The sequence below is a fragment of the Aedes albopictus genome, chromosome 3 (genome assembly GCF_035046485.1).
Source record: "Aedes albopictus strain Foshan chromosome 3, AalbF5, whole genome shotgun sequence".
NCBI classification, from domain to species: Eukaryota; Metazoa; Arthropoda; class Insecta; order Diptera; family Culicidae; genus Aedes; species Aedes albopictus.
Window position 1 is genome coordinate 300,081,319 of NC_085138.1, and position 25,481 is coordinate 300,106,799.

The 25,481-nt window shown below is 42.4% G+C and overlaps 1 protein-coding gene across 5 annotated transcripts in view; it reads left to right on the plus strand.

The window, feature by feature from the left end:
• LOC109410101 (uncharacterized) overlaps nucleotides 1-25,481 on the plus strand; it is a 203,524-nt gene that overhangs the window by 127,496 nt on the left and 50,547 nt on the right. For all 5 annotated transcript variants that reach the window (XM_062842259.1, XM_062842260.1, XM_062842263.1 and 2 more), the window contains exons 4-5: nucleotides 14,396-14,681; nucleotides 16,147-16,379. In XM_062842259.1, coding sequence (XP_062698243.1) covers nucleotides 14,396-14,681; nucleotides 16,147-16,379 — 519 coding nt within the window. The remainder of the gene's footprint in view (nucleotides 1-14,395; nucleotides 14,682-16,146; nucleotides 16,380-25,481) is intronic.

Consider the following 25,481-nt stretch of genomic DNA (forward strand, 5'->3'; position numbering starts at 1 on the left):
GATTCTATCATTTAATCACATAATCAAATTTGGTTCACCAAGTTCTCCCAACTGACGAGGTGACTAGTAATCACCAAGTTCTCTCAGTTGCAAGGTGACGCATTACTAGACTGTTCCTCCTAAAACTTTGAAACGGTTAAGTGATTCTATCGTTTAACCACATAATCAAATTTGGTTCACCAAGTTCTCCCAAGTTACGAGGTGACTAAAATTCACCAAGTTCTCTCAGTTACGAGGTGACGCATTACAATATTCTTCCTCCTAAAACTTTGAAACAGTTCATAAGTGATTATATCGTTTAATCACATAACCAAATTTGGTTCACCAAGTTCTCTCAAGTTACGAGGTGACTAGTATTCACCAAGTTCTCTCAGTTGTGAGGTGACGCATTGCTAGATTCTTCCTTCTAAAACTTTGAAACGGTTCATAAGTGATTCTTTCGTTTAATTACATAATTAAATTTCAAGTTACGAGGTGACTAGTATTCACCAAGTTCCCACAGTTACGAGGTGACGCATTACTAGATTCTTCCTCCTTAAACTTTGAAACGCTGAAGTGATTCTACCGTTTAATCGCATAATCAAATTTGGTTCACCAAGTTCTCCCAAGTTACGAGGTGACTAGTATTCACCAAGTTCTCTCAGTTGCGAGGTGACGCATTACTAGACTGTTCCTCCTAAAACTTTGAAGCGGTTCATAAGTGATTCCATCGTTTAATTACATAACTAAATTTGGTTCACCAAGTTCTCCCAAGTTACGAGGTGACTAGTATTCACCAAGTTCTCTCAGTTGCGAGGTGACGCATTACTAGGTTCTTCCTCCTAAAACTTTGAAACGGTTCTTTAGTAATTCTTTCGTTTAATTACATAATTAAATTTGGTTCACCAAGTTCTCCCAAGTTACGAGGTGGCTAGTATTCACCAAGTTCTCTCAGTTGCGAGGTGACGCATTACTAGATTCTTCCTTCTAAAACTTTGGAACCGTTCATAAGTGAGTGATTCTATCATTTAATCACATAATCAAATTTGGTTCACCAAGTTCTCCCAACTGACGAGGTGACTAGTAATCACCAAGTTCTCTCAGTTGCAAGGTGACGCATTACTAGACTGTTCCTCCTAAAACTTTGAAACGGTTAAGTGATTCTATCGTTTAACCACATAATCAAATTTGGTTCACCAAGTTCTCCCAAGTTACGAGGTGACTAAAATTCACCAAGTTCTCTCAGTTACGAGGTGACGCATTACAATATTCTTCCTCCTAAAACTTTGAAACAGTTCATAAGTGATTATATCGTTTAATCACATAACCAAATTTGGTTCACCAAGTTCTCTCAAGTTACGAGGTGACTAGTATTCACCAAGTTCTCTCAGTTGCGCGGTGACGCATTACTAGATTGTTCCTCCTAAAACTTTGAAACGGTTCATAAGTGATTCCATCGTTTAATTACATAATTAAATTTGGTTCACCAAGTTCTCCCAAGTTACGAGGTGGCTAGTATTCACCAAGTTCTCTCAGTTGCGAGGTGACGCATTGCTAGATTCTTCCTTCTAAAACTTTGGAACCGTTCATAAGTGAGTGATTCTATCATTTAATCACATAATCAAATTTGGTTCACCAAGTTCTCCCAACTGACGAGGTGACTAGTATTCACCAAGTTCTCTCAGTTGCGAGGTGACGCATTACTAGATTCTTCCTCCTAAAACTTTGAATTACTAGACTGTTCCTCCTAAAACTTTGAAACGGTTCATAAGTGATTCTTTCGTTTAATTACATAGTTAAATTTGGTTCACCAAGTTCTCCCAAGTTACGAGGTGGCTAGTATTCACCAAGTTCTCTCAGTTGCGCGGTGACGCATTACTAGATTGTTCCTCCTAAAACTTTGAAACGGTTCATAAGTGATTCTTTCGTTTAATTACATAATTAAATTTGGTTCACCAAGTTCTCCCAAGTTACGAGGTGGCTAGTATTCACCAAGTTCTCTCAGTTGCGCGGTGACGCATTACTAGATTGTTCCTCCTAAAACTTTGAAACGGTTCATAAGTGATTCCATCGTTTAATTACATAATTAAATTTGGTTCACCAAGTTCTCCCAAGTTACGAGGTGGCTAGTATTCACCAAGTTCTCTCAGTTGCGCGGTGACGCATTACTAGATTGTTCCTCCTAAAACTTTGAAACGGTTCATAAGTGATTCTTTCGTTTAATTACATAATTAAATTTGGTTCACCAAGTTCTCCCAAGTTACGAGGTGGCTAGTATTCACCAAGTTCTCTCAGTTGCGCGGTGACGCATTACTAGATTGTTCCTCCTAAAACTTTGAAACGGTTCATAAGTGATTCTTTCGTTTAATTACATAATTAAATTTGGTTCACCAAGTTCTCCCAAGTTACGAGGTGGCTAGTATTCACCAAGTTCTCTCAGTTGCGCGGTGACGCATTACTAGATTGTTCCTCCTAAAACTTTGAAACGGTTCATAAGTGATTCCATCGTTTAATTACATAATTAAATTTGGTTCACCAAGTTCTCCCAAGTTACGAGGTGGCTAGTATTCACCAAGTTCTCTCAGTTGCGAGGTGACGCATTGCTAGATTCTTCCTTCTAAAACTTTGAAACGGTTCATAAGTGAGTGATTCTATCATTTAATCACATAATCAAATTTGGTTCACCAAGTTCTCCCAAGTTACGAGGTGACTAGTATTCACCAAGTTCTCTCAGTTGCGAGGTGACGCATTACTAGATTCTTCCTCCTAAAACTTTGAATTACTAGACTGTTCCTCCTAAAACTTTGAAACGGTTCATAAGTGATTCTTTCGTTTAATTACATAATTAAATTTGGTTCACCAAGTTCTCCCAAGTTACGAGGTGGCTAGTATTCACCAAGTTCTCTCAGTTGCGAGGTGACGCATTGCTAGATTCTTCCTTCTAAAACTTTGAAACGGTTCATAAGTGAGTGATTCTATCATTTAATCACATAATCAAATTTGGTTCACCAAGTTCTCCCAACTGACGAGGTGACTAGTAATCACCAAGTTCTCTCAGTTGCAAGGTGACGCATTACTAGACTGTTCCTCCTAAAACTTTGAAACGGTTAAGTGATTCTATCGTTTAACCACATAATCAAATTTGGTTCACCAAGTTCTCCCAAGTTACGAGGTGACTAAAATTCACCAAGTTCTCTCAGTTACGAGGTGACGCATTACAATATTCTTCCTCCTAAAACTTTGAAACAGTTCATAAGTGATTATATCGTTTAATCACATAACCAAATTTGGTTCACCAAGTTCTCTCAAGTTACGAGGTGACTAGTATTCACCAAGTTCTCTCAGTTGTGAGGTGACGCATTGCTAGATTCTTCCTTCTAAAACTTTGAAACGGTTCATAAGTGATTCTTTCGTTTAATTACTTAATTAAATTTCAAGTTACGAGGTGACTAGTATTCACCAAGTTCCCACAGTTACGAGGTGACGCATTACTAGATTCTTCCTCCTTAAACTTTGAAACGCTGAAGTGATTCTACCGTTTAACCGCATAATCAAATTTGGTTCACCAAGTTCTCCCAAGTTACGAGGTGACTAGTATTCACCAAGTTCTCTCAGTTGCGAGGTGACGCTTTAGGTACTAGATTCATCCTCCTAAAACTTTGAAACGGTTAAGTGATTCTATCATTTAACCACATAATCAAATTTGATTCACCAAGTTCTCCCAACTTGCGAGGTGACTAGGACTGAAATCCCAAAACAGGAACTTCGACGGCAAGCGAAAATGGTACAGCAAAAGTTGTAGGACTGTGATATGGGTTCAGATTAGCTGGTGTATGGATTGAAATGTAAAAATTTAATCAATGTTTTGATTCAATAACACTCGAGTAAAAGTTTGCTTCCGATGTCGCCGTTCAATGAAACCAAGCAGGGCGATGAACCACGTTTCGAAGAATCCTCGGTTGGCATAATACTATTTGCAATTCGGCGGAACTGTGAACGTTACGGCGACCATCCGGAACCAGATTAGGCTGCTCTGTATAATTGCCGTAGCAGATGGTGGTCATCGAGTAGAGGTGGGTGTCGGTTTTCACGATGCCCAAGCGGCGCCGGCTCGGATATTTTGTCGTGTTCGCCACCCACAGATTCCACTGGTATAAGACTCCGGGCAAACATGTCTGAATTACTGCTCATTATTTATTTGGGTTCTTCATAGCCACACTGGAACCTGGACAGCTTCCGCGCCAGAGTTTATGTTCGGCCGATTCCTTCATCTTCCTTAGACTCCAGGAGGTACTTGTTCACCAAACTAAAAAAAACACGTTAATGAGTTCAGTATTGGGCGTGGATAGTTTTGGTACCACAAACTTACCATGGCTGGCAGGCTGTTGAATTTGCAGCTTTCTCTAGAGCTATAGCTCTGCGTACTCATTCTGGAAAAGGCGATTTCCGGCATCTTCCTACAGTACAGTAAGTGCATCGTTTTGACCACCAGTAGATAGTATTTGCGAAGCCCCACCGTCTCCAGCGACAGAATCACATTTATAATCGCCTACATCGGACTATTTTTCTCCGCGGTTATTTGCTCTTCACATACATCCACTCAATCACGTCAGTTTCTTAATAATCACCCGAAATAATCTTGCCCGAAGTATCTTTGCGTTTTCAATATCACTGTTTATATTTTTTATGTTGTTTGGCTGCTGCGATCGCGACTCCGGTGCTGAACTGCCCACACAAAGGAACTGTCAAAATGTGGTTGTGGTAGGTTTACCGTACTGCACCGTTCTCAGCGCAGAATGAAAAACATTAATCATTTTCCGTACTCATTTTTAATTAAATATATCACAAATACTTCGTTTTATGAAAAATAAAATACAAATTTAAAACAATGCACTTAAGGGCGTTTCAAATTTGTTATTTAAAGTTCAACCAGAAGCGAGAAAACATAAAATTCAACCTTCCCTAATCTGGCACAACTACTGTAAATTTGTTTACGCTACAGAGTCACCATCTGTTGGAATTTGTTGGAACATTCAATAGTTTCCATTAGTTTCCGATAGAGTTGAAGAATATTTGAAGCGCCTCTTTCGGTGAAATGTGTCGGAAATCGATGCAGGTAGTTCATTGTTTGATGATTTCACAATCGAAGTATCTTTCGTGGCCGTGGGATCAGCAAGCCTCAAATTGTGGTTTAGATTCTCGCTCTACGCACTACTCTAATCTGTAGAAATTTTTTAGCCACATGGAAAGTTCTCTACTATCCACTGTGTACCCCAAAGCTATCATTTTATAAGTAACTGTTGAGATGTACAACCACTGCAACCAGAGGTACATGAAATGGAGCCTTGACTGTTTTTTATCTTGTCCGCTATACAAGGGACTTCACTGTAACTGTCATGATGTTTTGTTATTATTAAAAGAAACCCGCGAGAGTTAATACACGTTTTTATATTTTGTCTGAATTAAATCCGTGTTTGTGTTTTTCTTTGGTCCATCCGAAACCAAACCACTTTAGGTTGTGGACCCAGTTCGATTCCGGTAGTGTTACGGACGAAAGTGCTTGGTACGATGGTAGAGGAAGGACAAAGTGAGCGCTACCATTTGGCGCTGTTCGATGGCAGCAATTTCAACGCTTGGAAGTTCCGGATGCAGGTGTTGCTCGAGGAGCACGACCTGCTGGAATGTGTGGAAGTGGAAATTGACGATGTCGACGAACTGAAGGAACTAGCTAGTGATAGTGCGGATGTGAAAGCGGGGAAAACGAAGTTGCGAGAACAGAGGAAGAAAAAGGATCGGAAGTGCAAATCATTAATTATCTCCCGGATCCATGACTCGCAACTAGAATATGTGCAGGAGAAGAAAAGCCCGAAGGAAGTGTGGGATGCCCTTCGGCGAGTGTTTGAGAGGAAGAGCATTGCCAGTCGAATGCATCTCAAACGGGAAATGTTGAGTTTGCGTTTCGGCAGTGGCACTCTGCAGGAGCATTTCCTGCGCTTCGATCGGCTGGTCAGAGATTATCGGAACACCGGCGCTGCGATGGAGGAAATCGATATCGTGTGCCATCTGTTGCTGACGTTGGGGCCGTCGTACTCAACTGTGGTAACGGCTCTGGAGACTATGCCAGAGGATAATCTCAGTCTCGAATTTGTTAAATGCCGTTTGCTGGACGAGGAGGTTAAGCGTCGCGGAATAGGTGTGGAATCGTTCTCCCAGGACGATGGTGCCGCATTTTCCGGATCGAAGCAACAGTTCAAGAAGAAGATTAAGTGCTATGGGTGCAAGAAAGAGGGCCATAAACAAGTGGACTGCCCTGAAAAGAAGAAGTCGTCTCGGAAGCCGCAGCAGAATTCGAAAGCGAATTTCTCGGAAGCAAGTGATAACAGTGTTTGTTTTGTTGGTGTCAGTGGTGGTGTGGAATCGCGGAGTGGCCATCGTGTCCGGTGGTATCTGGATTCCGGGGCATCGGATCATCTGGTCAACGATCGAAAGTTGTTCACGGAGCTTCGGCCACTGGAAGAGCCGGTGGAAATCGCAGTGGCAAAGGATGGCGAAACAATCGTTGCGAAGCACAGTGGCACTGTGAAAGTAGTTTCAGTGATCGGTGATAAAACGATTGATTGCACAATCAAAGAGGTGTTGTACGTACCGAAGCTTCGTTGCAATCTGTTTTCGGTGGTAAAAGTTGAACGTGCTGGGATGAAGATTGTGTTCGAAGCGGGAAAAGCGAAGATATACCGTGACTCCGAAATCGTTGCGTGTGCGGAACGTCGGGATAAACTGTATGAACTGCAATTTCAATCGGTCGGGCATAGTGCGAGTTCTCTGTTGACGTGCGGTCGTGTTCGGAAAGACCTGGAACTGTGGCATCGTCGGTTCGGGCACCTGTGCGATAAAAGCCTTGAAGAGTTGATGAGAAACGATATGGTGTCGGGACTTCCGAGGAAGAACAGTTCGATGAAGAACAATACCGTCGCGTGTGAACCGTGTATTGCCGGAAAGCAAACCAGAAAACCCTTTTCGGTCGGTGAGGGTAGACGTTCGTCGCGTGTTCTCGAGCGAGTGCATACGGACGTCTGTGGGCCCGTGACACCAGTTGGGTTGAATGGTGCCAAATATTTCGTAACGTTCGTGGACGATTGGAGCCATTTCACGATGGTTTATCTCATGGAATCCAAGGACCAGGTGCTGGAATACTTCCGGCAATATGAAGCGCTGGCTACCGCCAAGTTTGGAGTGAAGATCGCAACCCTGCGATGCGACAACGGCGGTGAGTACCGTAGTAAAGAATTTGAGCGTTTCTGTAAGAAAAAGGGAATCCAGGTAGAGTGGACGGTTCCTTACACCCCGGAGCAGAACGGGGTGAGCGAGAGAATGAACCGTACACTGGTTGAGAAGACAAGAGCTATGCTGGAAGATTGTGGTATCGATAAACGTTTCTGGGGTCAAGCAGTGCAGACAGCGGCGTTTTTGACGAACCGAAGTCCGACGAGCGCAGTTGACGTGAAGAAGACACCTTTTGAGCTGTGGGAGTCCAAGAAGCCGGATGTGTCGAAACTTCGGGCGTTCGGGAGCAAGGTGTTTGTTCATCTACCGAAGGAGCACAGGACGAAATTGGACGCGAAGACTTGGAAGGGGATTTTCGTTGGATACTCGCACAACGGATATCGCATTTGGGACCCGGTGAAAAAGCGTATCATCATTGCTCGTGACGTCGATTTTGTTGAAACGGGCGAGTGTTCCGGACGGAATATCGACGGCGGGATTACGGATGACTATTTTCGAGTGAGAAAACCGGAAGATGACCACGAAGAAGCAACGGATGCTGCGGAAGCCGCTGAAGAAGAAAATGATGAGTACTTGGGGCATTCGACATCCGAGGAAGAGGAGTACAACAGTACTGTCGAAGACGATGAAGCTGACGAATCTGGGGATGAACGTACTGGTGAAGGTAGACCACAACGCAAGCGTGCCGCACCAATATGGCACAAGGACTTCGAAATGGAGTGTGCTGGTTTCGCTTTGAACGCAATGAGTTTTGTGGACAATATTCCGAGCACAATTGCTGAGCTGAAGAAGCGCGACGATTGGCCGCAGTGGAAGATTGCGATCGATGAAGAGATGGACTCGTTGAAGCGGAACAACACTTGGACATTGGCGAAGCTTCCCAAAGGACGTTCGGCGGTTACCTGTAAGTGGGTGTTTTCGATCAAACGAGGAGTTGACGGGCAGCCTGACCGGTACAAGGCAAGGCTGGTGGCGAGAGGCTTCAGCCAGAAGCCTGGCTTTGACTACACGGAGACGTACTCGCCTGTAGCGAAGCTGGACACTCTGAGAGCAGTTTTGGCAATTGCTAATCAGGATCGAATGCACATCCACCAAATGGATGTAAAGACTGCATTCCTAAACGGCGAATTGCAGGAAGAGATTTATATGGTGCAGCCTGACGGATTTCAGCAGGGGAAGGAGCTATATTGTCGTCTCAATCGTTCGCTGTATGGATTGAAGCAGTCGTCGAGGGCGTGGAACGATAAATTCCACAAGTTCATTGAGAAACTGGGATTTGTACGAAGTGCCAATGACCAGTGCCTATACGTCCGAGGAAAAGGTTTGGAGAAAGTGATACTAGTACTTTATGTTGATGATATATTGCTGGCTTGCTCATCAATGAAAGTGCTGGAAACTGTGAAGCGGCTCCTGTCGAGGGAATACGAAATGAAGGACATAGGAGACATTAAACACTTTCTTGGAATGAAAGTTGAGCGGAACCTGAAAGAAGGACGAATGAAGATAAGCCAGCGAAACTATTTGGAGGAGTTGCTGAGGCGTTTTGAGATGTTCGAGTGCAAGCCAATATCGACGCCTATGGAGAACAAGCTACGTCTGCGGAAGGGCGTAGAGGAGCTGAGGACTACGAAACCGTATCGTGAGCTTATCGGTTGTCTGATGTACGCCTCACTAACAACCAGGCCGGATATATCAGCAACAGTTAACTATTTCAGCCAATTTCAAAGCTGTCCGAACGAGGTCCACTGGGTGCAGCTTAAGCGAGTGCTGAGATACATCAAAGGTTCGTTGGAGGTTGGACTGGTATATCAGGTGGATGCAGATGTTCCGGTTTTGATGGTGTACTCCGACGCAGACTGGGCCAATGACTTGGTCGATCGTCGATCGGTCACAGGATGCGTGTTCAAGCTGTTTGGCTGTACAGTTGGCTGGATAACCAGGAAGCAGCAAACAGTTTCTTTGTCATCAACCGAGGCTGAACTGTCTGCGCTGTGCACGGCTGCCTGCCATGCAATCTGGATGATACGTCTACTAGGTGATCTTGGGAAGAAACCTACTGTGCCTGTTCAACTGTTCGAGGACAATCAATCGACCATCAGGATTGCGGAGGATTCTCGTGATTACGGAAGGCTCAAGCATGTGGACACAAAATTCCACTTCTTGAGAGATTTGGTGCAACAAGGAACGATCCAGATCAACTACGTGCGCACTACTGAGCAACAGGCCGACATCATGACCAAGGGTCTTCCGAAGAATACGTTTAGGCAAATGTGTTCCAATATTGGACTGGACGGTTGCTGCGTTTGAGCAGGGGTGTTGAGATGTACAACCACTGCAACCAGAGGTACATGAAATGGATAAATAAAGGAGATATACATACATAATGGAGATATAAATACATAAAATGGATAATGAAGGAGATAACTATAGTGAGACTAATCACTGAGCAAAATCCACAGTGTTTGAAAATTTTAAGATTTTATATGGACAAAGGTCATCAACAGATCAGTGGTAGAACTTTCACTAATAAGTCACGCACGATGTGGTTTGACGTGAAAAGTATGTGCAACTAATACCCGCCATTTCAGGAAAATCAGCACATGGAGAGTATGTGCTGCAAATGTATGAGTCGAACTAGGGTAGGGCGGGGCAAGATGAGCACCCTAAGGATCACGTTGAGTTTATTGGAAGTGATCACAATTTTTCAAAGTACCTCTCAGTAGTTCTTTTCTATATCATGTTTTCTGCCACCCATAAACATGGCAGGGTTCAAAATGCACAACAAGGATTATTTTTTTGACTAAACAAAAAAGATGTTTTATGGTCAGTCCGAACATGCTGCGGGGCAAGACGAGCACCCCTACGGGGCAAGAAGAGCACTTAATTAAAATCTTAATATTTTAACAATAAATTGGCCACACAGTGATTGATATAGTAAATCTTGTTCATAGCTATGGTATCATGTTCCAAAATGATCAGTTTCTTTTTCGAATATTGAAAAAAAATGTAGTTATAATACTTTTTACAAAATGACCCGAAAAACAATAAACGATTATTAAGTGGCTTATTTTTTTAAATTTACGCAACCAAATAGTTGTAGAGGATACGGAAACTTGTGCTCGGCACAGTTCGGCACTATTAACTGGATTACAATAATTTCAAAATATTTTCTATATTCCCATCAGGGGTGCTCAACTTGCCCCACTGTAGGGTAATAACTTAAATTGAATAAATTTTAATGTTTGTTTTTAGAAAATATTTTCTAATGTAAATTAAAATGCTTTGCAGTAAGCTAGTACTGTTGGCTGATAACCAGAATTACGGTAAAAAATATATTGTGATATAAAAACCTTATTTCATTCTGATGATTTCTTATAAGAAAATGCTCAAAATCCATGCTAGCGACTAATTTGACGATATTTTTCGATTAGTTCGTTATGAAGTACCTTATATCAGGTTTACAAACAGGATGAACTTTATTCTAATGGATTATGAAGTTGTTTGGATAAAAATCACCATAAAAGTAGTAAAACAGAGGGGTGCTCATTTTGCCCCGGGTGGCCATCTTGCCCCGTCCTACCCTAATAAGAAATATTTGTTTACCTCCATTACAAATATCTTTGTACCAAACATATGGAAGGCGACGGTGAAAAGGCGGAAGTGGCTGGTATTGGAGGAGGTATTCTTGTTGCGATCAACGGGCATGGTGATCCCACTGACATTACCATGGCGGATATATTGTACGCACCCAAACTGACGAGTTGCCTTATCTCGGTGAGTACCCTTACCAGTAAAAACTTTCGGGTGATGTTAACCCTAAAAGGGATACCTGGGGTCCATTGGACCCGAGGCGCCTTTCAGAGCTCGTCTTTGATGGAACACACTCAGCGAGGTGACGAAATTGAGGCCATGAAGGTATCCCTTTTAGGGTTAAACGAGCATGGCGGTGAAATTCATAACACTGATGGTGACGTAGTGGCTATGGCCATAGCCCCTATGAAAGGACCTTTGTGCCTGTAAGTTGTTGGCCACGCATACTGAAAACGGGAGCCACGAACTTCTTGCGGAAGGAAGGTATCGTGAGCCAGCTGGCAGCACCTTATTCTCCCCAACAATACGGGGTGTCGGAGAGAAGGAACCATTATTTGAAGGAAATGGTTCTATGCATGCTTCAAGATGTTAAATTAGAGGAGAGATTTTGGGGCGAAGCCATCCTTACAGCCACGTACATACAGAACCGTGTACCAACCCGGGCGCTGGGAATGTCGCTGTTCGAGAAGTGGTACCAGCAAAAGCCATCGTATAAACACATTCGGATTTTCGGATGTGAAGCATGGGTTCAGATTCCAGCTGAGCGGCGGAAGAAAATGGAAGTCAAGGCACGGAAGCTTACCGTTTTTCTCGATAAATCGAACGATCGTGTAGTTATCAGCAGGGATGTAAAGATCTTGGAAGATGTGATATGAGTCACAGAGCCGCCGACGAAAGTTGCTGAACCGACTACGAAGCAGGATGAGTTTGTTGTAGAGCTAGGTCCGGTGCAATCTGCGGAAAAAACAACCGAAGTGGCAGGCGCAGAAAATGCCTCTAACTACGACAGTGCCGAAAAAGAAGCAGGATGAGTCCGGTTCTGGAGCTAGCAGATTGCGGGCGACCAGAGGAGTCGATATTCAAAGAAACTACGAAATGCTCAGAGAAGGAAAATTGGTTGGAGGCGATCAACGAGGGGCACAAGTCTCTCATCTCGAACAACACATGGGAGCTTGTAGATCCCCCGGATGGCTGCAACATAATCGGCTGTAGCTGGATATTTAAGAAGAAGCTGCATGCTGCCGGTAACGTTGATCGACTCGTTGCCCAAGGATTCGGGCAGCAGTTCGGATGGGACTATGAGGAAGTTTCGGTGGCCTTTGTCATGCAGTCGACTTTTCGTGTATTACTGACCATAGCTGGACACCAGAGGCTGCAGGTTGAACATCTGGACAACAAAACCGCGTATTTGTATGGGACGTTGGAGGAAGTGATTCACATGAGGCAGCCCAAAGAATTTATGGTTCCAGGTAAGGAACACCAGGTCTGCAGACTCCGCAAGAGTATGTACGGCCTAAAACAGGCCGCTAGGGTGTGACACAGGACCATGGCTACGATTTTGAAGGATTTGGGTTTCGAAGCGTGACGGCCAGTGGACATTTCTACTTGTATATGTAGATGACATCTTGGATGTCTGCAAATACGGTGAGAGGATCAAGGACTATGGTGAACCAGCGACATTCGAAGAAGCTACAACATGCTAAGAGAAGGATAATTGGTGGGAGGCGATCAACGAGGAGCACAAGTCTCTCATCTCGAACAGCACATGGGAGCTTGTAGATCCCCCGGATGGCTGCAACATAATCGTCTTAAGGTGAATATTTAAGAAAAAGCTAGATGCTGCCGGCAACGTTGATCGGTTCAAGGCTCGACTCGTTGCTCAAGGATTCGGGACTTTTCGTGTATTACTGATCATAGCTGGACACCAGAAGCTGCAGGTTGAACACCTGGAAATCAAAACCGAATATTTGTATTGGACGTTGGAGGAAGTGATTCACATGAGGCAGCCCAAAGGTTTTATGGTTCCAGGCAAGGAACATCAGGTCTGCAGACTCCGCAAAAGTATGTACGTCCTAAAACAGGCCGCTAGGGTGTGACACAGGACCATGACTACGATTTTGAAGGATTTGGGTTTCGAAGCGTGCCAATCTGATACTTGTCTGTTCCGGAAGCGCCTGGAGGACGGCCAGTGGATACTTCTACATACTTGTATATGTAGATGACATCTTGGATGTCTGCAAATACGGTGAGAGGATCAAGGAAGTAGAAGAAGCTCTTCGACGCAAACTGATGGTGACGACACTCGGCGACATCAACTGGTTCTTGGGAATACGGATCGTGAAAAACAGTGATGAGTTCTACAATCTGTCGCAGGATCATTTCCTCAAGAAGATGACACGTTTCGGACTGGAAGGAGCAAAGAGCTCAAAGTATCCCATGGGCACCAATTATTTCAAGCGAAGAGTCAACAGTGAGAAGCTCAAGGATAACGGCGAGTACCACAGGCTCATCGGCTGTCTGCTATATCTGGCCATACATAGTCTTCCAGACATCGCAGCTTGTGTAGGTATCCTGAGCCGCTGTGTGAGCTGTCCTACCACCGTAGATTGGAAGGAAACCAAGAGAGTCATCCGTAACTTGATTTCTATCATCGACTACAGGCTACGGCTAGAAACGAAATAAGAGCGAGAACTATTGCTGACGGGATTCTGCGACGCCGATTTGGCGGGCGATACCGCTGAAAAAATCCGATTTTATCGTTACGTAATAAATGGATGCTGCCTAGTTGATGACCGAAAGTTTTTTGCGCAGTTTGAATTGGAAAGCGTAAGATTAAGTAAAAATAAAATCGGGTTAAGTACTGCTCCTTTTAATTCCACTAAGAATTTGCATCCTTTGATTGATACGTATTTCGACCGTAAGGTCAACTCAACTGTAAGGTCGTCTTCAGTGTCTTGTACTTGACTCGACTAACATGCCCAGGCCCATCATGATTCAAGCGTAAGATTCTTAATGACACCATGACCCTATGTGTGTATTATGTCTTTACTGTAATCAATTCAAATTCCCCATCCAAACAAACCAATCTAAGTCGAACGATTGTGTTTGTTATCATTATCAACACATCAAAAATCTTCTGATTAGTAATAACAACAACTAAGGGTGCTAATGGTGACAGCTAAATCACTCGTTGCATGTTAGCATCTCATCCATCATGGTACTCTGTTATGAACGAGAGTGGAAACGCTTGAAAGTCATTTGCAAGGCAATGAAGTTATGTTTCGTTTCATCACTCTTCATTTTCAACCAATGATGGTGAAGCCAGACGTTCATCCCCGGTAGAAGCAGTCAATTATAATTGTATAATGGTTCATGAACGGTCGAAGACAGTTAAATGCCACCACATTATTAGCGTGATTATTATTTTAAATGATACACCGTCAAGATAACTATTAACTTATTGATGTCCTTCGTTGCGGCTCCTCACATACAGCCAGTGGACACCTTTCTGATCGCTCATCTCTTCTCATTTCGTTTACAGAAAAATACACACAACGTGTCGTGACTATTGTTGTCGGAAGAAGAAATTCAACCGTTCGATCGACCCTTCGCTACAGAATGCAGTGGCTGCCGCCTTCCGCCACAAGGCACTCGCTACGTCGCCACCCACCGATAAATTCACACCCGATGTCAGTGGTGGGCAGGCCACATCCTCATCATCCTTGAGCTCTTTATCGTCGTCGTCATCAGTGCAATTGGCTCAACAACCGATTATGGTGGCACGCCAATCACCTGCACGGCGGAGATGCGAAGGTAGCACCGTTAATGTACGTATGACAAAACGCGAGAAAAAAATCATAATCACTGCATCGCAGCTATTCGTATAGTTTGGAGATGAACCAGCCTCGGGCTGAAAATCTCCCTAATAAAGCTAATAATAATAATAATTCGTATAGTTGGCCTTTGTAAAACAAAATCTAGGAAAATCTGGGCTCAGCTTTTGGTTTTTCTAAGCACTAAAACGCTTGGATACTAGCGATTCAACGCAGGTTTATTAAATTTGTCCTGTGGAAACTCGATTACCCACATAGGGCAGATATGCGTAAAACAAGTAACACAGGCTATACGTCAGCTGCTGTAGGGCACATGAAAATATCCGACGGATTTGCGTTACCCTGCAGCACACGCAGCTGGAATGCATTTCTAAGTTGGTGGTATGTGCAGAGTAGCATGGGTTGTTCTTCTGCAAAATATTAAAATAGTTGAAATATTTTAAATGGCTTCGTATGGCCAACAAAATGCTGTTCAATTGATGCTTCTCTGTGGAATACGAAGGTGATAGAGTGACAATTTGTATGTGATGGTTCATGGCTGCAATTAGGCCCGTTTAAGTTCATGTTCATTGACTACACAGCGCAACATTTTTTTGTCTCAAGAGCAAACTTATGTGTCACGTCACAATTTTGAGCTATACCTCAATTTATAGGGCAAAATATGCGATTTTTGGCTTTTTAGACTGCAAGTTATGAAGTATGGAAATATTTTTTTAAGCAATCAAAAAGAAGAAGAAGAAGCAGAAGAAAAAGAAGAAGAAGAATGACAAAAAGAAGAGTGAGAAGAAGAAGACGCAACCTGCATGTCGATTAGAACAAAAAAAAAAAAAACTATCAAAAAATGAATGCAATTGTTACGATGTGCAAATGGATGTGAATAACTGAATGAATGGTAGCTTTATGAAGTATCAAATAAATGGAAATAAAATAAAAAGGGTATTAAGCCAAAATACTCAAATATTGACAATTCAATGCGCTCACAATTCAACATTTCAATTTAACACTCAGAAACACACCCCACCGGGAAGGCTGTGTATACAGTATGCATGTTATGTCGAATCACTTTTCTCTTTGATGCTTCCATGACTGGCTGCTGATGATGCCCCAAGGGCCAAAAGTCAGGATATGAACGTTTTCATCAGTAATTCCACTCCCCCACCGGATACCTACAACCAACACTTCTCATCCAGCCTGATGGCTTCACACGAGGATGCTTTTTAATACAACCGTTCTAAGTGATGACATCGGACCTTGTGCTGCTATAGCCAGGTCCAGGTCGTCAGTACCTACACCTACAGTAGCCGGCCGGCCGCAGTTAGTGCGCTCGGTATTCCACCCGAATAGCGTATAGCATAAGTAGCAATAGTAATGAAGGTTGCGCTCTGATCCGGAGGAAATAAACGTGGAATGCTAATTTATATCCGTTCTTTCTGTTGTTTCTTTTTCATTTCATTCCCAGCAAATTGCAATTCCGAGCGTTGAGCAGCACTACAGCAGCGAAGACCCAACCGGAACCAACCAAGCTCATCCGGTACGGCAACCACATCAGCACCAGCATCAGCATCAGCAGCAACAACAACAGAATCTTCCCTGGTTGTACCGGGTGATTTTAATTGAAAAGGGACTCACAATTTGCGCTGGCACGTTAATCCATCCGAGCGTGTTGCTAACCACTGCAGTTTGCGTGATAAAGTAAGTGTTATTGGACATTCTTCTCTAAAATTGGGCAATCTTTTCTGAAAGACCGAGGTTCGTTTGGGGACTGAACAGTTAGACTAACTGTTTTGAGAGGAGGAACTTTTACGTGGATTGACATAAGTTCGTTCGTACCGGAGTTGCCTGTGGATACGGTAGGCCACTGAAGTTAAAAAGTAACTACTACTCAGATGAAAGTCATACATCGTGAAACAGCAGGACACAGTCGAACATAAAGTGGAGTAGACGGGGCAAAATGAGCAAAGTTTCGAAAACTTACGGAAACGGCAAGTTATGTTGAGTTATGGAAATGACCGAGATTGTCCTGATTGTTTTGGAATTTAAGCTCGGAACTTTGATACCTTGATGGCTACAGCGTAGTTTCTCTCAAATATGTGACAAGTAATGTATTACCATGTATTACCTACCTTGATGCCTTGTTGACTACAAAGTAACTTTGCTCCAACAGAGCGTATTGCAGAACACCATCTTCGTCGGTCTTGAGCGATGTTCCTCCAGTTACCCGAACGTGTAGGGATCGCTTCGTGACCGTAGAGGGCAACCGGAAGAATCAGCGTCATATGTAGAGTGAATTTCATTTGCATTTGCAAGCTGTGAAAATCGGGAGGCTACGGTGGGCGGGACACGCCACCAGGATGTCAGATCGCAATCCGGTAAAAATGGTTCTTGAGGAAAATCCGAGCGAGCGAGATGGATCGATCTAGTGGAGGACGATCTGCGGAACCTTTACAGAGTGCGTGACTGGAGACGCACAGCCATGGACCAAGTCGAATGGAGACAAAAGCTATCTCCACTGCCCAACGATCGATGCCGATGAGATCAATATTGTTCGCGAAGTCCAGCGACCACATGTCGGTTGACCCCACCTCCCCCATACACACCTGTGCCCGAGCATAGACGAACTTTTAAATTGAAACCTATTGCTTATAAACCACTTCGCCACCGGCTTTGTTCAGATGAGTTCGCCAAAAATTCCGAATACAGTAAAACACTCGTTTGCAATTGCGTGCGGTCACACACAGCAAAAGGCGATACATCTGTGTTCTGTTTGCGAAAACTTTTCACCTGACAGCTTCGAGGAGGAATGGAGTAGAGAGATAGCAACATTACCAAATTTGGGAAGGATTCACCCATTCGCAAACGTGCAAACGATCCCATCGCCGCCGGTAGTAGTGCACCATATGAATGCATTAATTTAAATTTCAAAATAAATGAGACTTTCGGTTATTCCCTCGAGGTGCAGAAAGGTGCAAATGGGCAAAAGATCGTTACCAGTCGGAGCGGTCGGAGAAAAATGGATTCCACTGCACTTGCGGTGTGGGGTTTTAGGGGAAGAAAAGCCATTATTAGTTTCCGGTTCGTAACTTTTTCCCCAACGGATCCCGAAGCTGTGAGTTTTAAATTTCCATCCCAACAGCAACGCTGAAAGAGCTGGCATATAACAAAGGGTCCATTATACGTGCATTTATGGAATACCGCAAAGTCACATAGACTCCTGACAGCAATAATTGCCGGGGAAGGGCCCAAAACAATGCAATCAAATCTTCCGGTCCCTGGAATGTACTCTCCTCGAGTAGACTGCAGGACTACCTTTGTCACTGGAGTCCTGGTCGTTCGTCCCAGAGTCAAACATATGTGGGTGGTGTGTCTTTTTGGCCGGACGGTGATGGTCGTCGGGAAATTTGCTCAAAACGAGTCAGTTCCGCTGTTTTATCGCTTTCTGTCCACTCACTGTTCATACCATAGATAGGGCAGCTAACTAGGGCGAGGAATCAAAAATTTAACTTGTCTCATCGTTTTTTTTTGTTTTGTTTGGAAAGGGAGTTCACCTTTTGTCAGCAGGTTCTTTCGATGTTTTAATTATTTGACTGTGCTTGCTTGCTGAGCACTAGGTGGTTCTTGTTGTTCTTGATGGTAAGAGCAAAAGATACGTTTAATTGCGATAACCTATTCTAAGAAAGGTCAGAGATACAAACTTCCACATATTTGTTCCACTTCACGTTATGCTCGTAAAATAAGAGATATAAAATTTTTGTAATATTGTTTTCTCTCATGATTACACATTGAAATCTGACTTAAAATATTTAGCTCCGCTTGTTAATTTTTATTTTCTGTATTAGCTTATGGGCTTGCATCTGCTGCGATAAAGCTGGTTTGCAGGTTTCGCCTCGACCATCTTCATTTTTCTCTATTTGTAAATATCGGCTTTTGGTAATTTTGACGATGGGGCTCAGCGTTAGAGATCCAGTTGCGAGGCTGTCATGCATGAACTACATTGCAAGCATCTGTTGAAGAAGAACAGCAGCCATTTAGTTTTAGCCACATCAGGTTTAATTGACGTGCAGCATTTCTTTTGTTTTTATATTATTCTTTTTACGAGAGTTTTCAGGTTCCTCGACATACAGATCCAGTAAAGGTGGCTCCGGAGAGGATCTTGACATGTATTCAGAGGGTGATCGGGGATCGCATGCCTTAATCCTCACCGAAGCTACCTTACTAAGTAATGAGGATCATACCAAGGATCATACACCCTAATCCTCACCGGAGCTACGATATTAGGTCGGGAAGATATTAGGTACCAGTATGGTAAGAACTGACAAGAAACTGGTTCGGAGGCCATCACACGTGGGCCCTTTGTACCAAACCTCCAAAGAAAAACATCATCATTTACCCGAAAACTTATTCAGAGAAGCTGCATTGGATGTTAGCTTACCAAAACCATAGCATATATAGAAATTATTTTCTTAATTGATGCTGTGAATAATTTATGTACCTGCATTGAGGAAACAAAAATAAATATAGATGCACCTGAAACACAAATTTTTCATACCTGTTTTGAATGTGATTTTCACTGGTTATACAGGAAAACGCTTGCGACGACCTATGGAATGGTGTGCCATACCTGTCTACAGGATTGATCACGTTAGTGTAGGGTTAGATTTCAAAAGTCGATCCACTAAAGGTGGCTCCGGGGAGGATTGAGACGTATGACCAAGGAATGTTCGCGATTCACATGTCCTAATCCTCACCGGAGCCACCTTACTAAGAGATGATGGTGCCCGTGTAGCTGCCGGCTTAGATTAGCACTACGGACCACCTGTTCCGGGGGTAAAAGTCCATCAAACAGGTAACCCCAATCCAAGGTGTCAGGCTATTTTTCAATTTTGGAATATGTGTTCTGGTAATTCAAGGAATTATAGTATTTAGTCCTTACTACTGATGTTTTGGAGACTTCCAGTTTTTGAATAAAACTTTACCAACTTTACTTTGCATATAGTTAAAAACCTCACCATCTGAGGCTAAACTCAATGCAAAGGAAATCAAATTGGGTTAGGGATCCATGTATGTACTAACTCTCCGAAGACTGGAAAGTGCTAGTACGCAAGGAACATACTAGAATCCTTATTACTGAACACATGTCCCATTATTGGAATGATATTGCTGCTAATGTTAAAACCCGGGTCCTAAACCTGGGGAGAATTTAGCAGTAAAACAAGGGTGATGCTTGGTTTCCGATGCATGGCCAATATCAGTACTCTTGTTTTGTTTTCTAACAAAACAAAACAAAACAAAACATAAACTGTATCAAAATTGATACTCTATTGCCCCTCAATGCCAATTGAGTAATGCGACATGCACTACACTAAGGATACGGGTAATGTCACAATAGATCTAAAAACTGGTCGCAGTGATAAACCCGAACAGGAATAAAAAAAGAGATGATGGACACAAGCCGTGATCCTCCTCAGAGCCACCTTTCGGTATTACTTCGGGTAAAGGGGTTTAAACATATCAGTCAGCTACCCCATTCCAGTTGTCTATCTGTCTGCTGCTAAGCCATGATCGGGCTGAATTTGGGTTTGATGGAAGTATACCTTGGTTTTGTTCTACCATCTGGACAAGCTCAGCAAGTATGTCCACTTGGTCTTGTTGGAGCTCTCCTTCTCCCGTTGCTACTCTATCCAGAGGTTTTTGCAGTATTTCTATAGGAGGTTTTTATTTTCGACAGGAGTTCCATAGATGACTCTGCCATAGACATTCTTGACATTGCTCTCATAGTTACTAGCAGTATTCGTTCCAATGTTTTTTTTCCTTGTTTTTTTTTTCTACAAAATTTTTCTGAATTGCTTCCACCCGATATGTCAATCAGGGGTTCTCCCAGGATTTCTTCCAAATATTGTCGCGGTAAAGAATACTTTGTACATCTTACAAGATTTTCCCAGATATTCTGCCGAAATTTGCTAGAGATTATTACAAAAAAAAATCTCCCATTTTTTATCAGAATACCTCCCAGGACATTTTCCAGTGAATTTCTTGGGATTTCTCTAGGTCTAGGAGATCTTTGCAGAATTTGAACCTGAGCTCCTTCCGAGGTTTCTTTCAGTCCTGGGGTTGCTTCCAGAGTTCATCCCAGTTTTTTTCATGATTTTTTAAATTTTTATTTTTGTGTATTTAAACTATAGCTAATTCTACACTCTTTCATGAATTTTCTCGAAATGCCCTAGAGTTTTTCTAGGAATTTATTCAGTGGGTTATGCTGGATTGCTCGAAAGGTTCCTCCTAGTCTTCTTGAAAAGTTCCATCCATGGTTTCTGAATGAATTCTTCTTATGAATTCCTTCTGCGATTTCTTCCAGAGATTTTTTAAGATATTTTCCGAATTTCCTTCCAGTATTTCTTCGAAAGTTCATCTCGGGATGACTCCAGCATGATCTTTCAAGGTTTTTTTTTTTAAATTTTATCTCTTGATTTACTTTCATACTCTGTACATGATTTACCAGAGCTCCTTCCGGGTTCTGCCAAAGGTTTTTCCAAAATTTATTTTAGAGTTTTTCGTGGGATAGGTTTCAATGTTACTCACAAAATTTCTTCAATATTACCTCATCGGATTATTTAGAGTTTCCTCGGGGTATGTTTCCAGATTTACTTCTGGAAACTGGGATATCTCTCGATGTTCCTCCCGGGATCTCTTCCAAAAGTTTTTCCGGTATTGCTCCCCAGATTTCTCTATGAGGTTCTTGTCTGAATATTTACCGGAAATCCTCCAGCGAGTTACTCACCAGGTTTCACTACGCTTTCTTTCAAGATTTCTCAAGAAACTTGGTGCTTTAATTCATCTCGACAATAGTTAATGGAAATCCCTGCGTGATGAGCCAACCTATGGTGAAATTCACGAATGTAAAAATATTAAAGAAAAATGGAAATTCCTCTTACTCCGGGAGATATTCTATATGGAGTTTCGTGGTAAACCATGAAAGGAACTTCGAACGAAATCTCGAAAGGGAATAGCTAGAGATATTCTGGGAGATACTAATGGAGAAATCTGACGATGACCTCCGATATATCCCGGAAAGAGTCCTGACAGCAGTTAAGAGCAAGCCTCTGAGAATAATCACAGAAAATACTCCGTAAGAAATACCAGAGTCGACTCTGAGAGAGTTACCGATAGATATTCTGGAAGAAATACAGGGTGTTACTACATTAGAAATATCAGAAGAAACTCCTGTAGAAATTCCCAGAAATCCCTGGAAAAAAAATCCGAGAACCACTGCTGGGAGAAATAGGCAGAATCTCCCAATCTTCTAGATAAATCCTGGAAGAAGTCTCGGAAAGAAGTCCAAAAAACATTAACAAATTTAAGAAGGAATCCAGGGGGAAGAGAGAGAGAGACTCCTGAGAGACTTCTAGAGGAACCGTGAGGAACACTGATAGACATTTTGGAAAATATGTACCCCGAAAACCTTGAAGAGGAATCTAGGGAAAAACTCCGAAAAAAATCGTCTTGCAGAAGTATTGTGTAGAAGTTAAAAAAACTTACATGGGAAACCTCTGGGAAATATCCCGAGAGATACTCATTTAGTAATCCCTGACAAAACTCTGAGCGAACTGCCGCGAAAAAATCTCTTGAAGAAATCTCAGGAAGAACTTCTGGGGGAAATCCTGCAATAAATTCTAGGAGAAATTGCGGGAAAATCTTTCTGAGAACTCCTGCAGCAACCTCGGGATATACTTTGAAGAAATACACCAAGAAGAACTCTGACAAAACTTTCGGAACTCCCGAAACAAGTGTCGATTGAATCTCAGGAGATGATGGGCCTGCTCTAGAAATCCCGAGAATAACTTAGGAAGAAATGCTGTTAACATCTGCTGGGAGAAACTTCTGGAGAAAACCAACCAGAGAGAAGCTCGGGAAGAAATCCCGGGAGATGCTCATGGAGTAACTTTCGCGAGGAATCCAAGGGAATCCCGGAAGCTACTGCTGGAGAATTCCCTAGAGCATCTTCTTGGCTTTTTCGGAAGGTCCTCTTGTACAAATATGGGGAGAAACACCAGCAGAAATCTCGAAAAATTGAAAAAAAAAATGCTTCGTGAAAATCCAAGCCGGGACTCATATGGAAGTATTGGGATGACGTCCGGAAGAAATTTTACGAGAACTTCTGGGAAATGTCCCGGGAGGAAATCCTGAGGAAAACCCGCGTTAGGCTCTTAAAAAAACTCTCGGAGCATCTCGCAGTAGTTTCTGGAATACAAAATCTCAAGAGAAATCCCGAATTACCTCAAACAGAAGCCTTGGGAAAACCCCGAGAAAATACCTACAGGAATTCCTGTGGAAGTAATAGGAAGAAGGCCCAAAGTTATCACATAAGAACCTCTGGGCAATATTCCAGGAGGAACTCGGAGACAAACCGCTTAAAATACTCTGGGTATAAATCTCAAGGAAGAACAACAATGGGACTTGGGGAGGGTTTTAAATACGTTCTGTGGCAAGTTCTAGAGGTTTCAGAAGGTTTCGAAGGGGTTATCTATGGGTCTAACATAGGCGTTTCAAAGGGCATTTGAGGAGGCTCAGGAAATTCCAGGTAGTTCTATGGGGTTTTAAACAGTTTCAGCGGGCATTAAGGACGTTCCAGGGGATTTCCAATGGATGCAAGATGGGTTTTAGGGACGTTGCAGGCGATTCATAGGCGTTTTCAGTGACATGTCAGGGTGTTTCAGGCGATTTAAAGAACCTTCCAGGGGAGTTTCAGGGATCGTTCAGGACGTGACAGGGGGTCTTATATGGTTTCAAGCATTAAAAGGGGGATTAAAGAGGTGTTCTGGAGCGTTTCAGGTGAAGATTTAACTATATAACATCTTCAAAAGCACAAATCTGAAAAACCAAATGCACTGAATCCATGATCGATTGGTTATGGTTAACCCTCCGGTTGTAACCAACCGATTAACTTTTCGGCGCAAATCGTTTGATTTTCCAGATTTGTGCTCCCTAGTATTCGAGGTGTCTCAGAGGGTTTTAGCGGGTCTAAGGGGCGTTCAGGTGTTTTTCGGGGATCACAAAGGCTTACAGAGAGCTTTTTTCTGAAGGTACCAGATACGAGAATTGTAGAATAAAAGAAGCACAAAATAAACGATAATATAGGCACAGAGTTGTCGTAACTTGTACAGAAAATACCGACGTAATTTTGAAAATGTTTGTTTCTTAGGTAGTTATTTGATGCTGTAAAAACGTTTCTCCAACTATTTCCAACTATATTCTGTTGTTCTTAACCCGCTGTGGTAACAAGCTATAGGCTCTCTTTCGCTTTATGCGTTTGAACCCGTTGTGGTACGCTTATGCGTTAGTATCCTCTTCCAGGGTACTTTTTCTATTTCCCTACCTGTCCTTATCCCCATCCCTATCCTTATTTCTTTCCTTTTCCCTCAGGTAGATGATGAAATAGGCTATTATTTTGGCGATGGCACAAATGTCCCAAATGGAGGATAACGTGCTTATGGAGCCGGCCTTCTGATACCTGATAATATAGAACAACTAGCTTTTTCACATGCTCGTATAAAACCAAGATATACATGAATAAACCTTTAGCGCATGTTGATTGTTACTTGGGATGTATATTTATTAGTTATGTAAAAGTAAAAATAAAAACTCTTTCGTGATCCTATTTTTACCTTTACCGGCTTCTATTTCCAGAAGAGATGTTTCGGAATATATACAAAATTAATCTGTGGGAAAACTGGGAATTGAACTCGGACCTCCTGATTTATAGTCAATCACACTAGCACCTACACCACACACAATTGTGTACGTATCCTCGAAAACAAGAGCATCACGTGTTGCGTCTGAATAGTCAAGAACATAGGTTGAGCTACACCTGTATCAAGGATGAAGAAGCGATGTGGACTTCACACGAAAACTCACTTGGATCAGCTGTTAAAAAATAATTGATTAAAGGTTGAACAACAGATGAATAAAACTACTTGTTGTTGTATGATTCAAAGCTGGTTACACAGCTGAATAATATTCAATTCAACTTGATATTCAGCAATCTATGTACTGCTGATTAAAGAGGTTGAACAAGCCATACTTCAGACCAATGTTCAGCTGTCATTGTGTTCAGCCACTGACATCATTAACCAGCCAATGTTCAGCTAACACTCTCACTGTTCAGCATTCATTGTTACTTGGGTTGTTACAAAATTGAAGCAAAATCTGTTCGGTACTTTTCAATTCGAGAATAAATAATGATCAGGAATCTAAAATCAAAACTGTTAGATCTTTTTTAACAGTGATGCAAGGTTTATCAATTCGTAGAACTAAATAAATAAATTAATTAATAAGTAAATAAATAAATTAATAATTAAACAAATAAATTAATGAATAAATACATAAATTAATAAGGATATAAAAAACGTAAATAAATTAATAAGGTACTCCTGAAAAAAAAACTGTAAACGCGCGGTGATCGTTCTTCACATTATTCTGTTCAAGTTAAAACAAACCTATGTCGAATTAGGTGGATTGTTACATCAAATGCTGATTGCGATATTGTCATTATTGTTTTTTTTATTCTTCAATCACTTAACCTAATTTACAGCTCTTTTGTCCACTAGGGTACTGCGTGAGCGATTCCAATTGGAAGCTGTACTTACAATTTGTACAGCGCCTAAATGTATTCTATTCTAATTCTACTATATCCAACTGGTTGGCACGAGGAGCTGATGTGGGGCTGTTGCTTGTTCCTGTTTCCAGTCCGATTGGGGGTCCATTATGAGTCGCCGTTCGCCGATGTCCAAGTATCCGGGT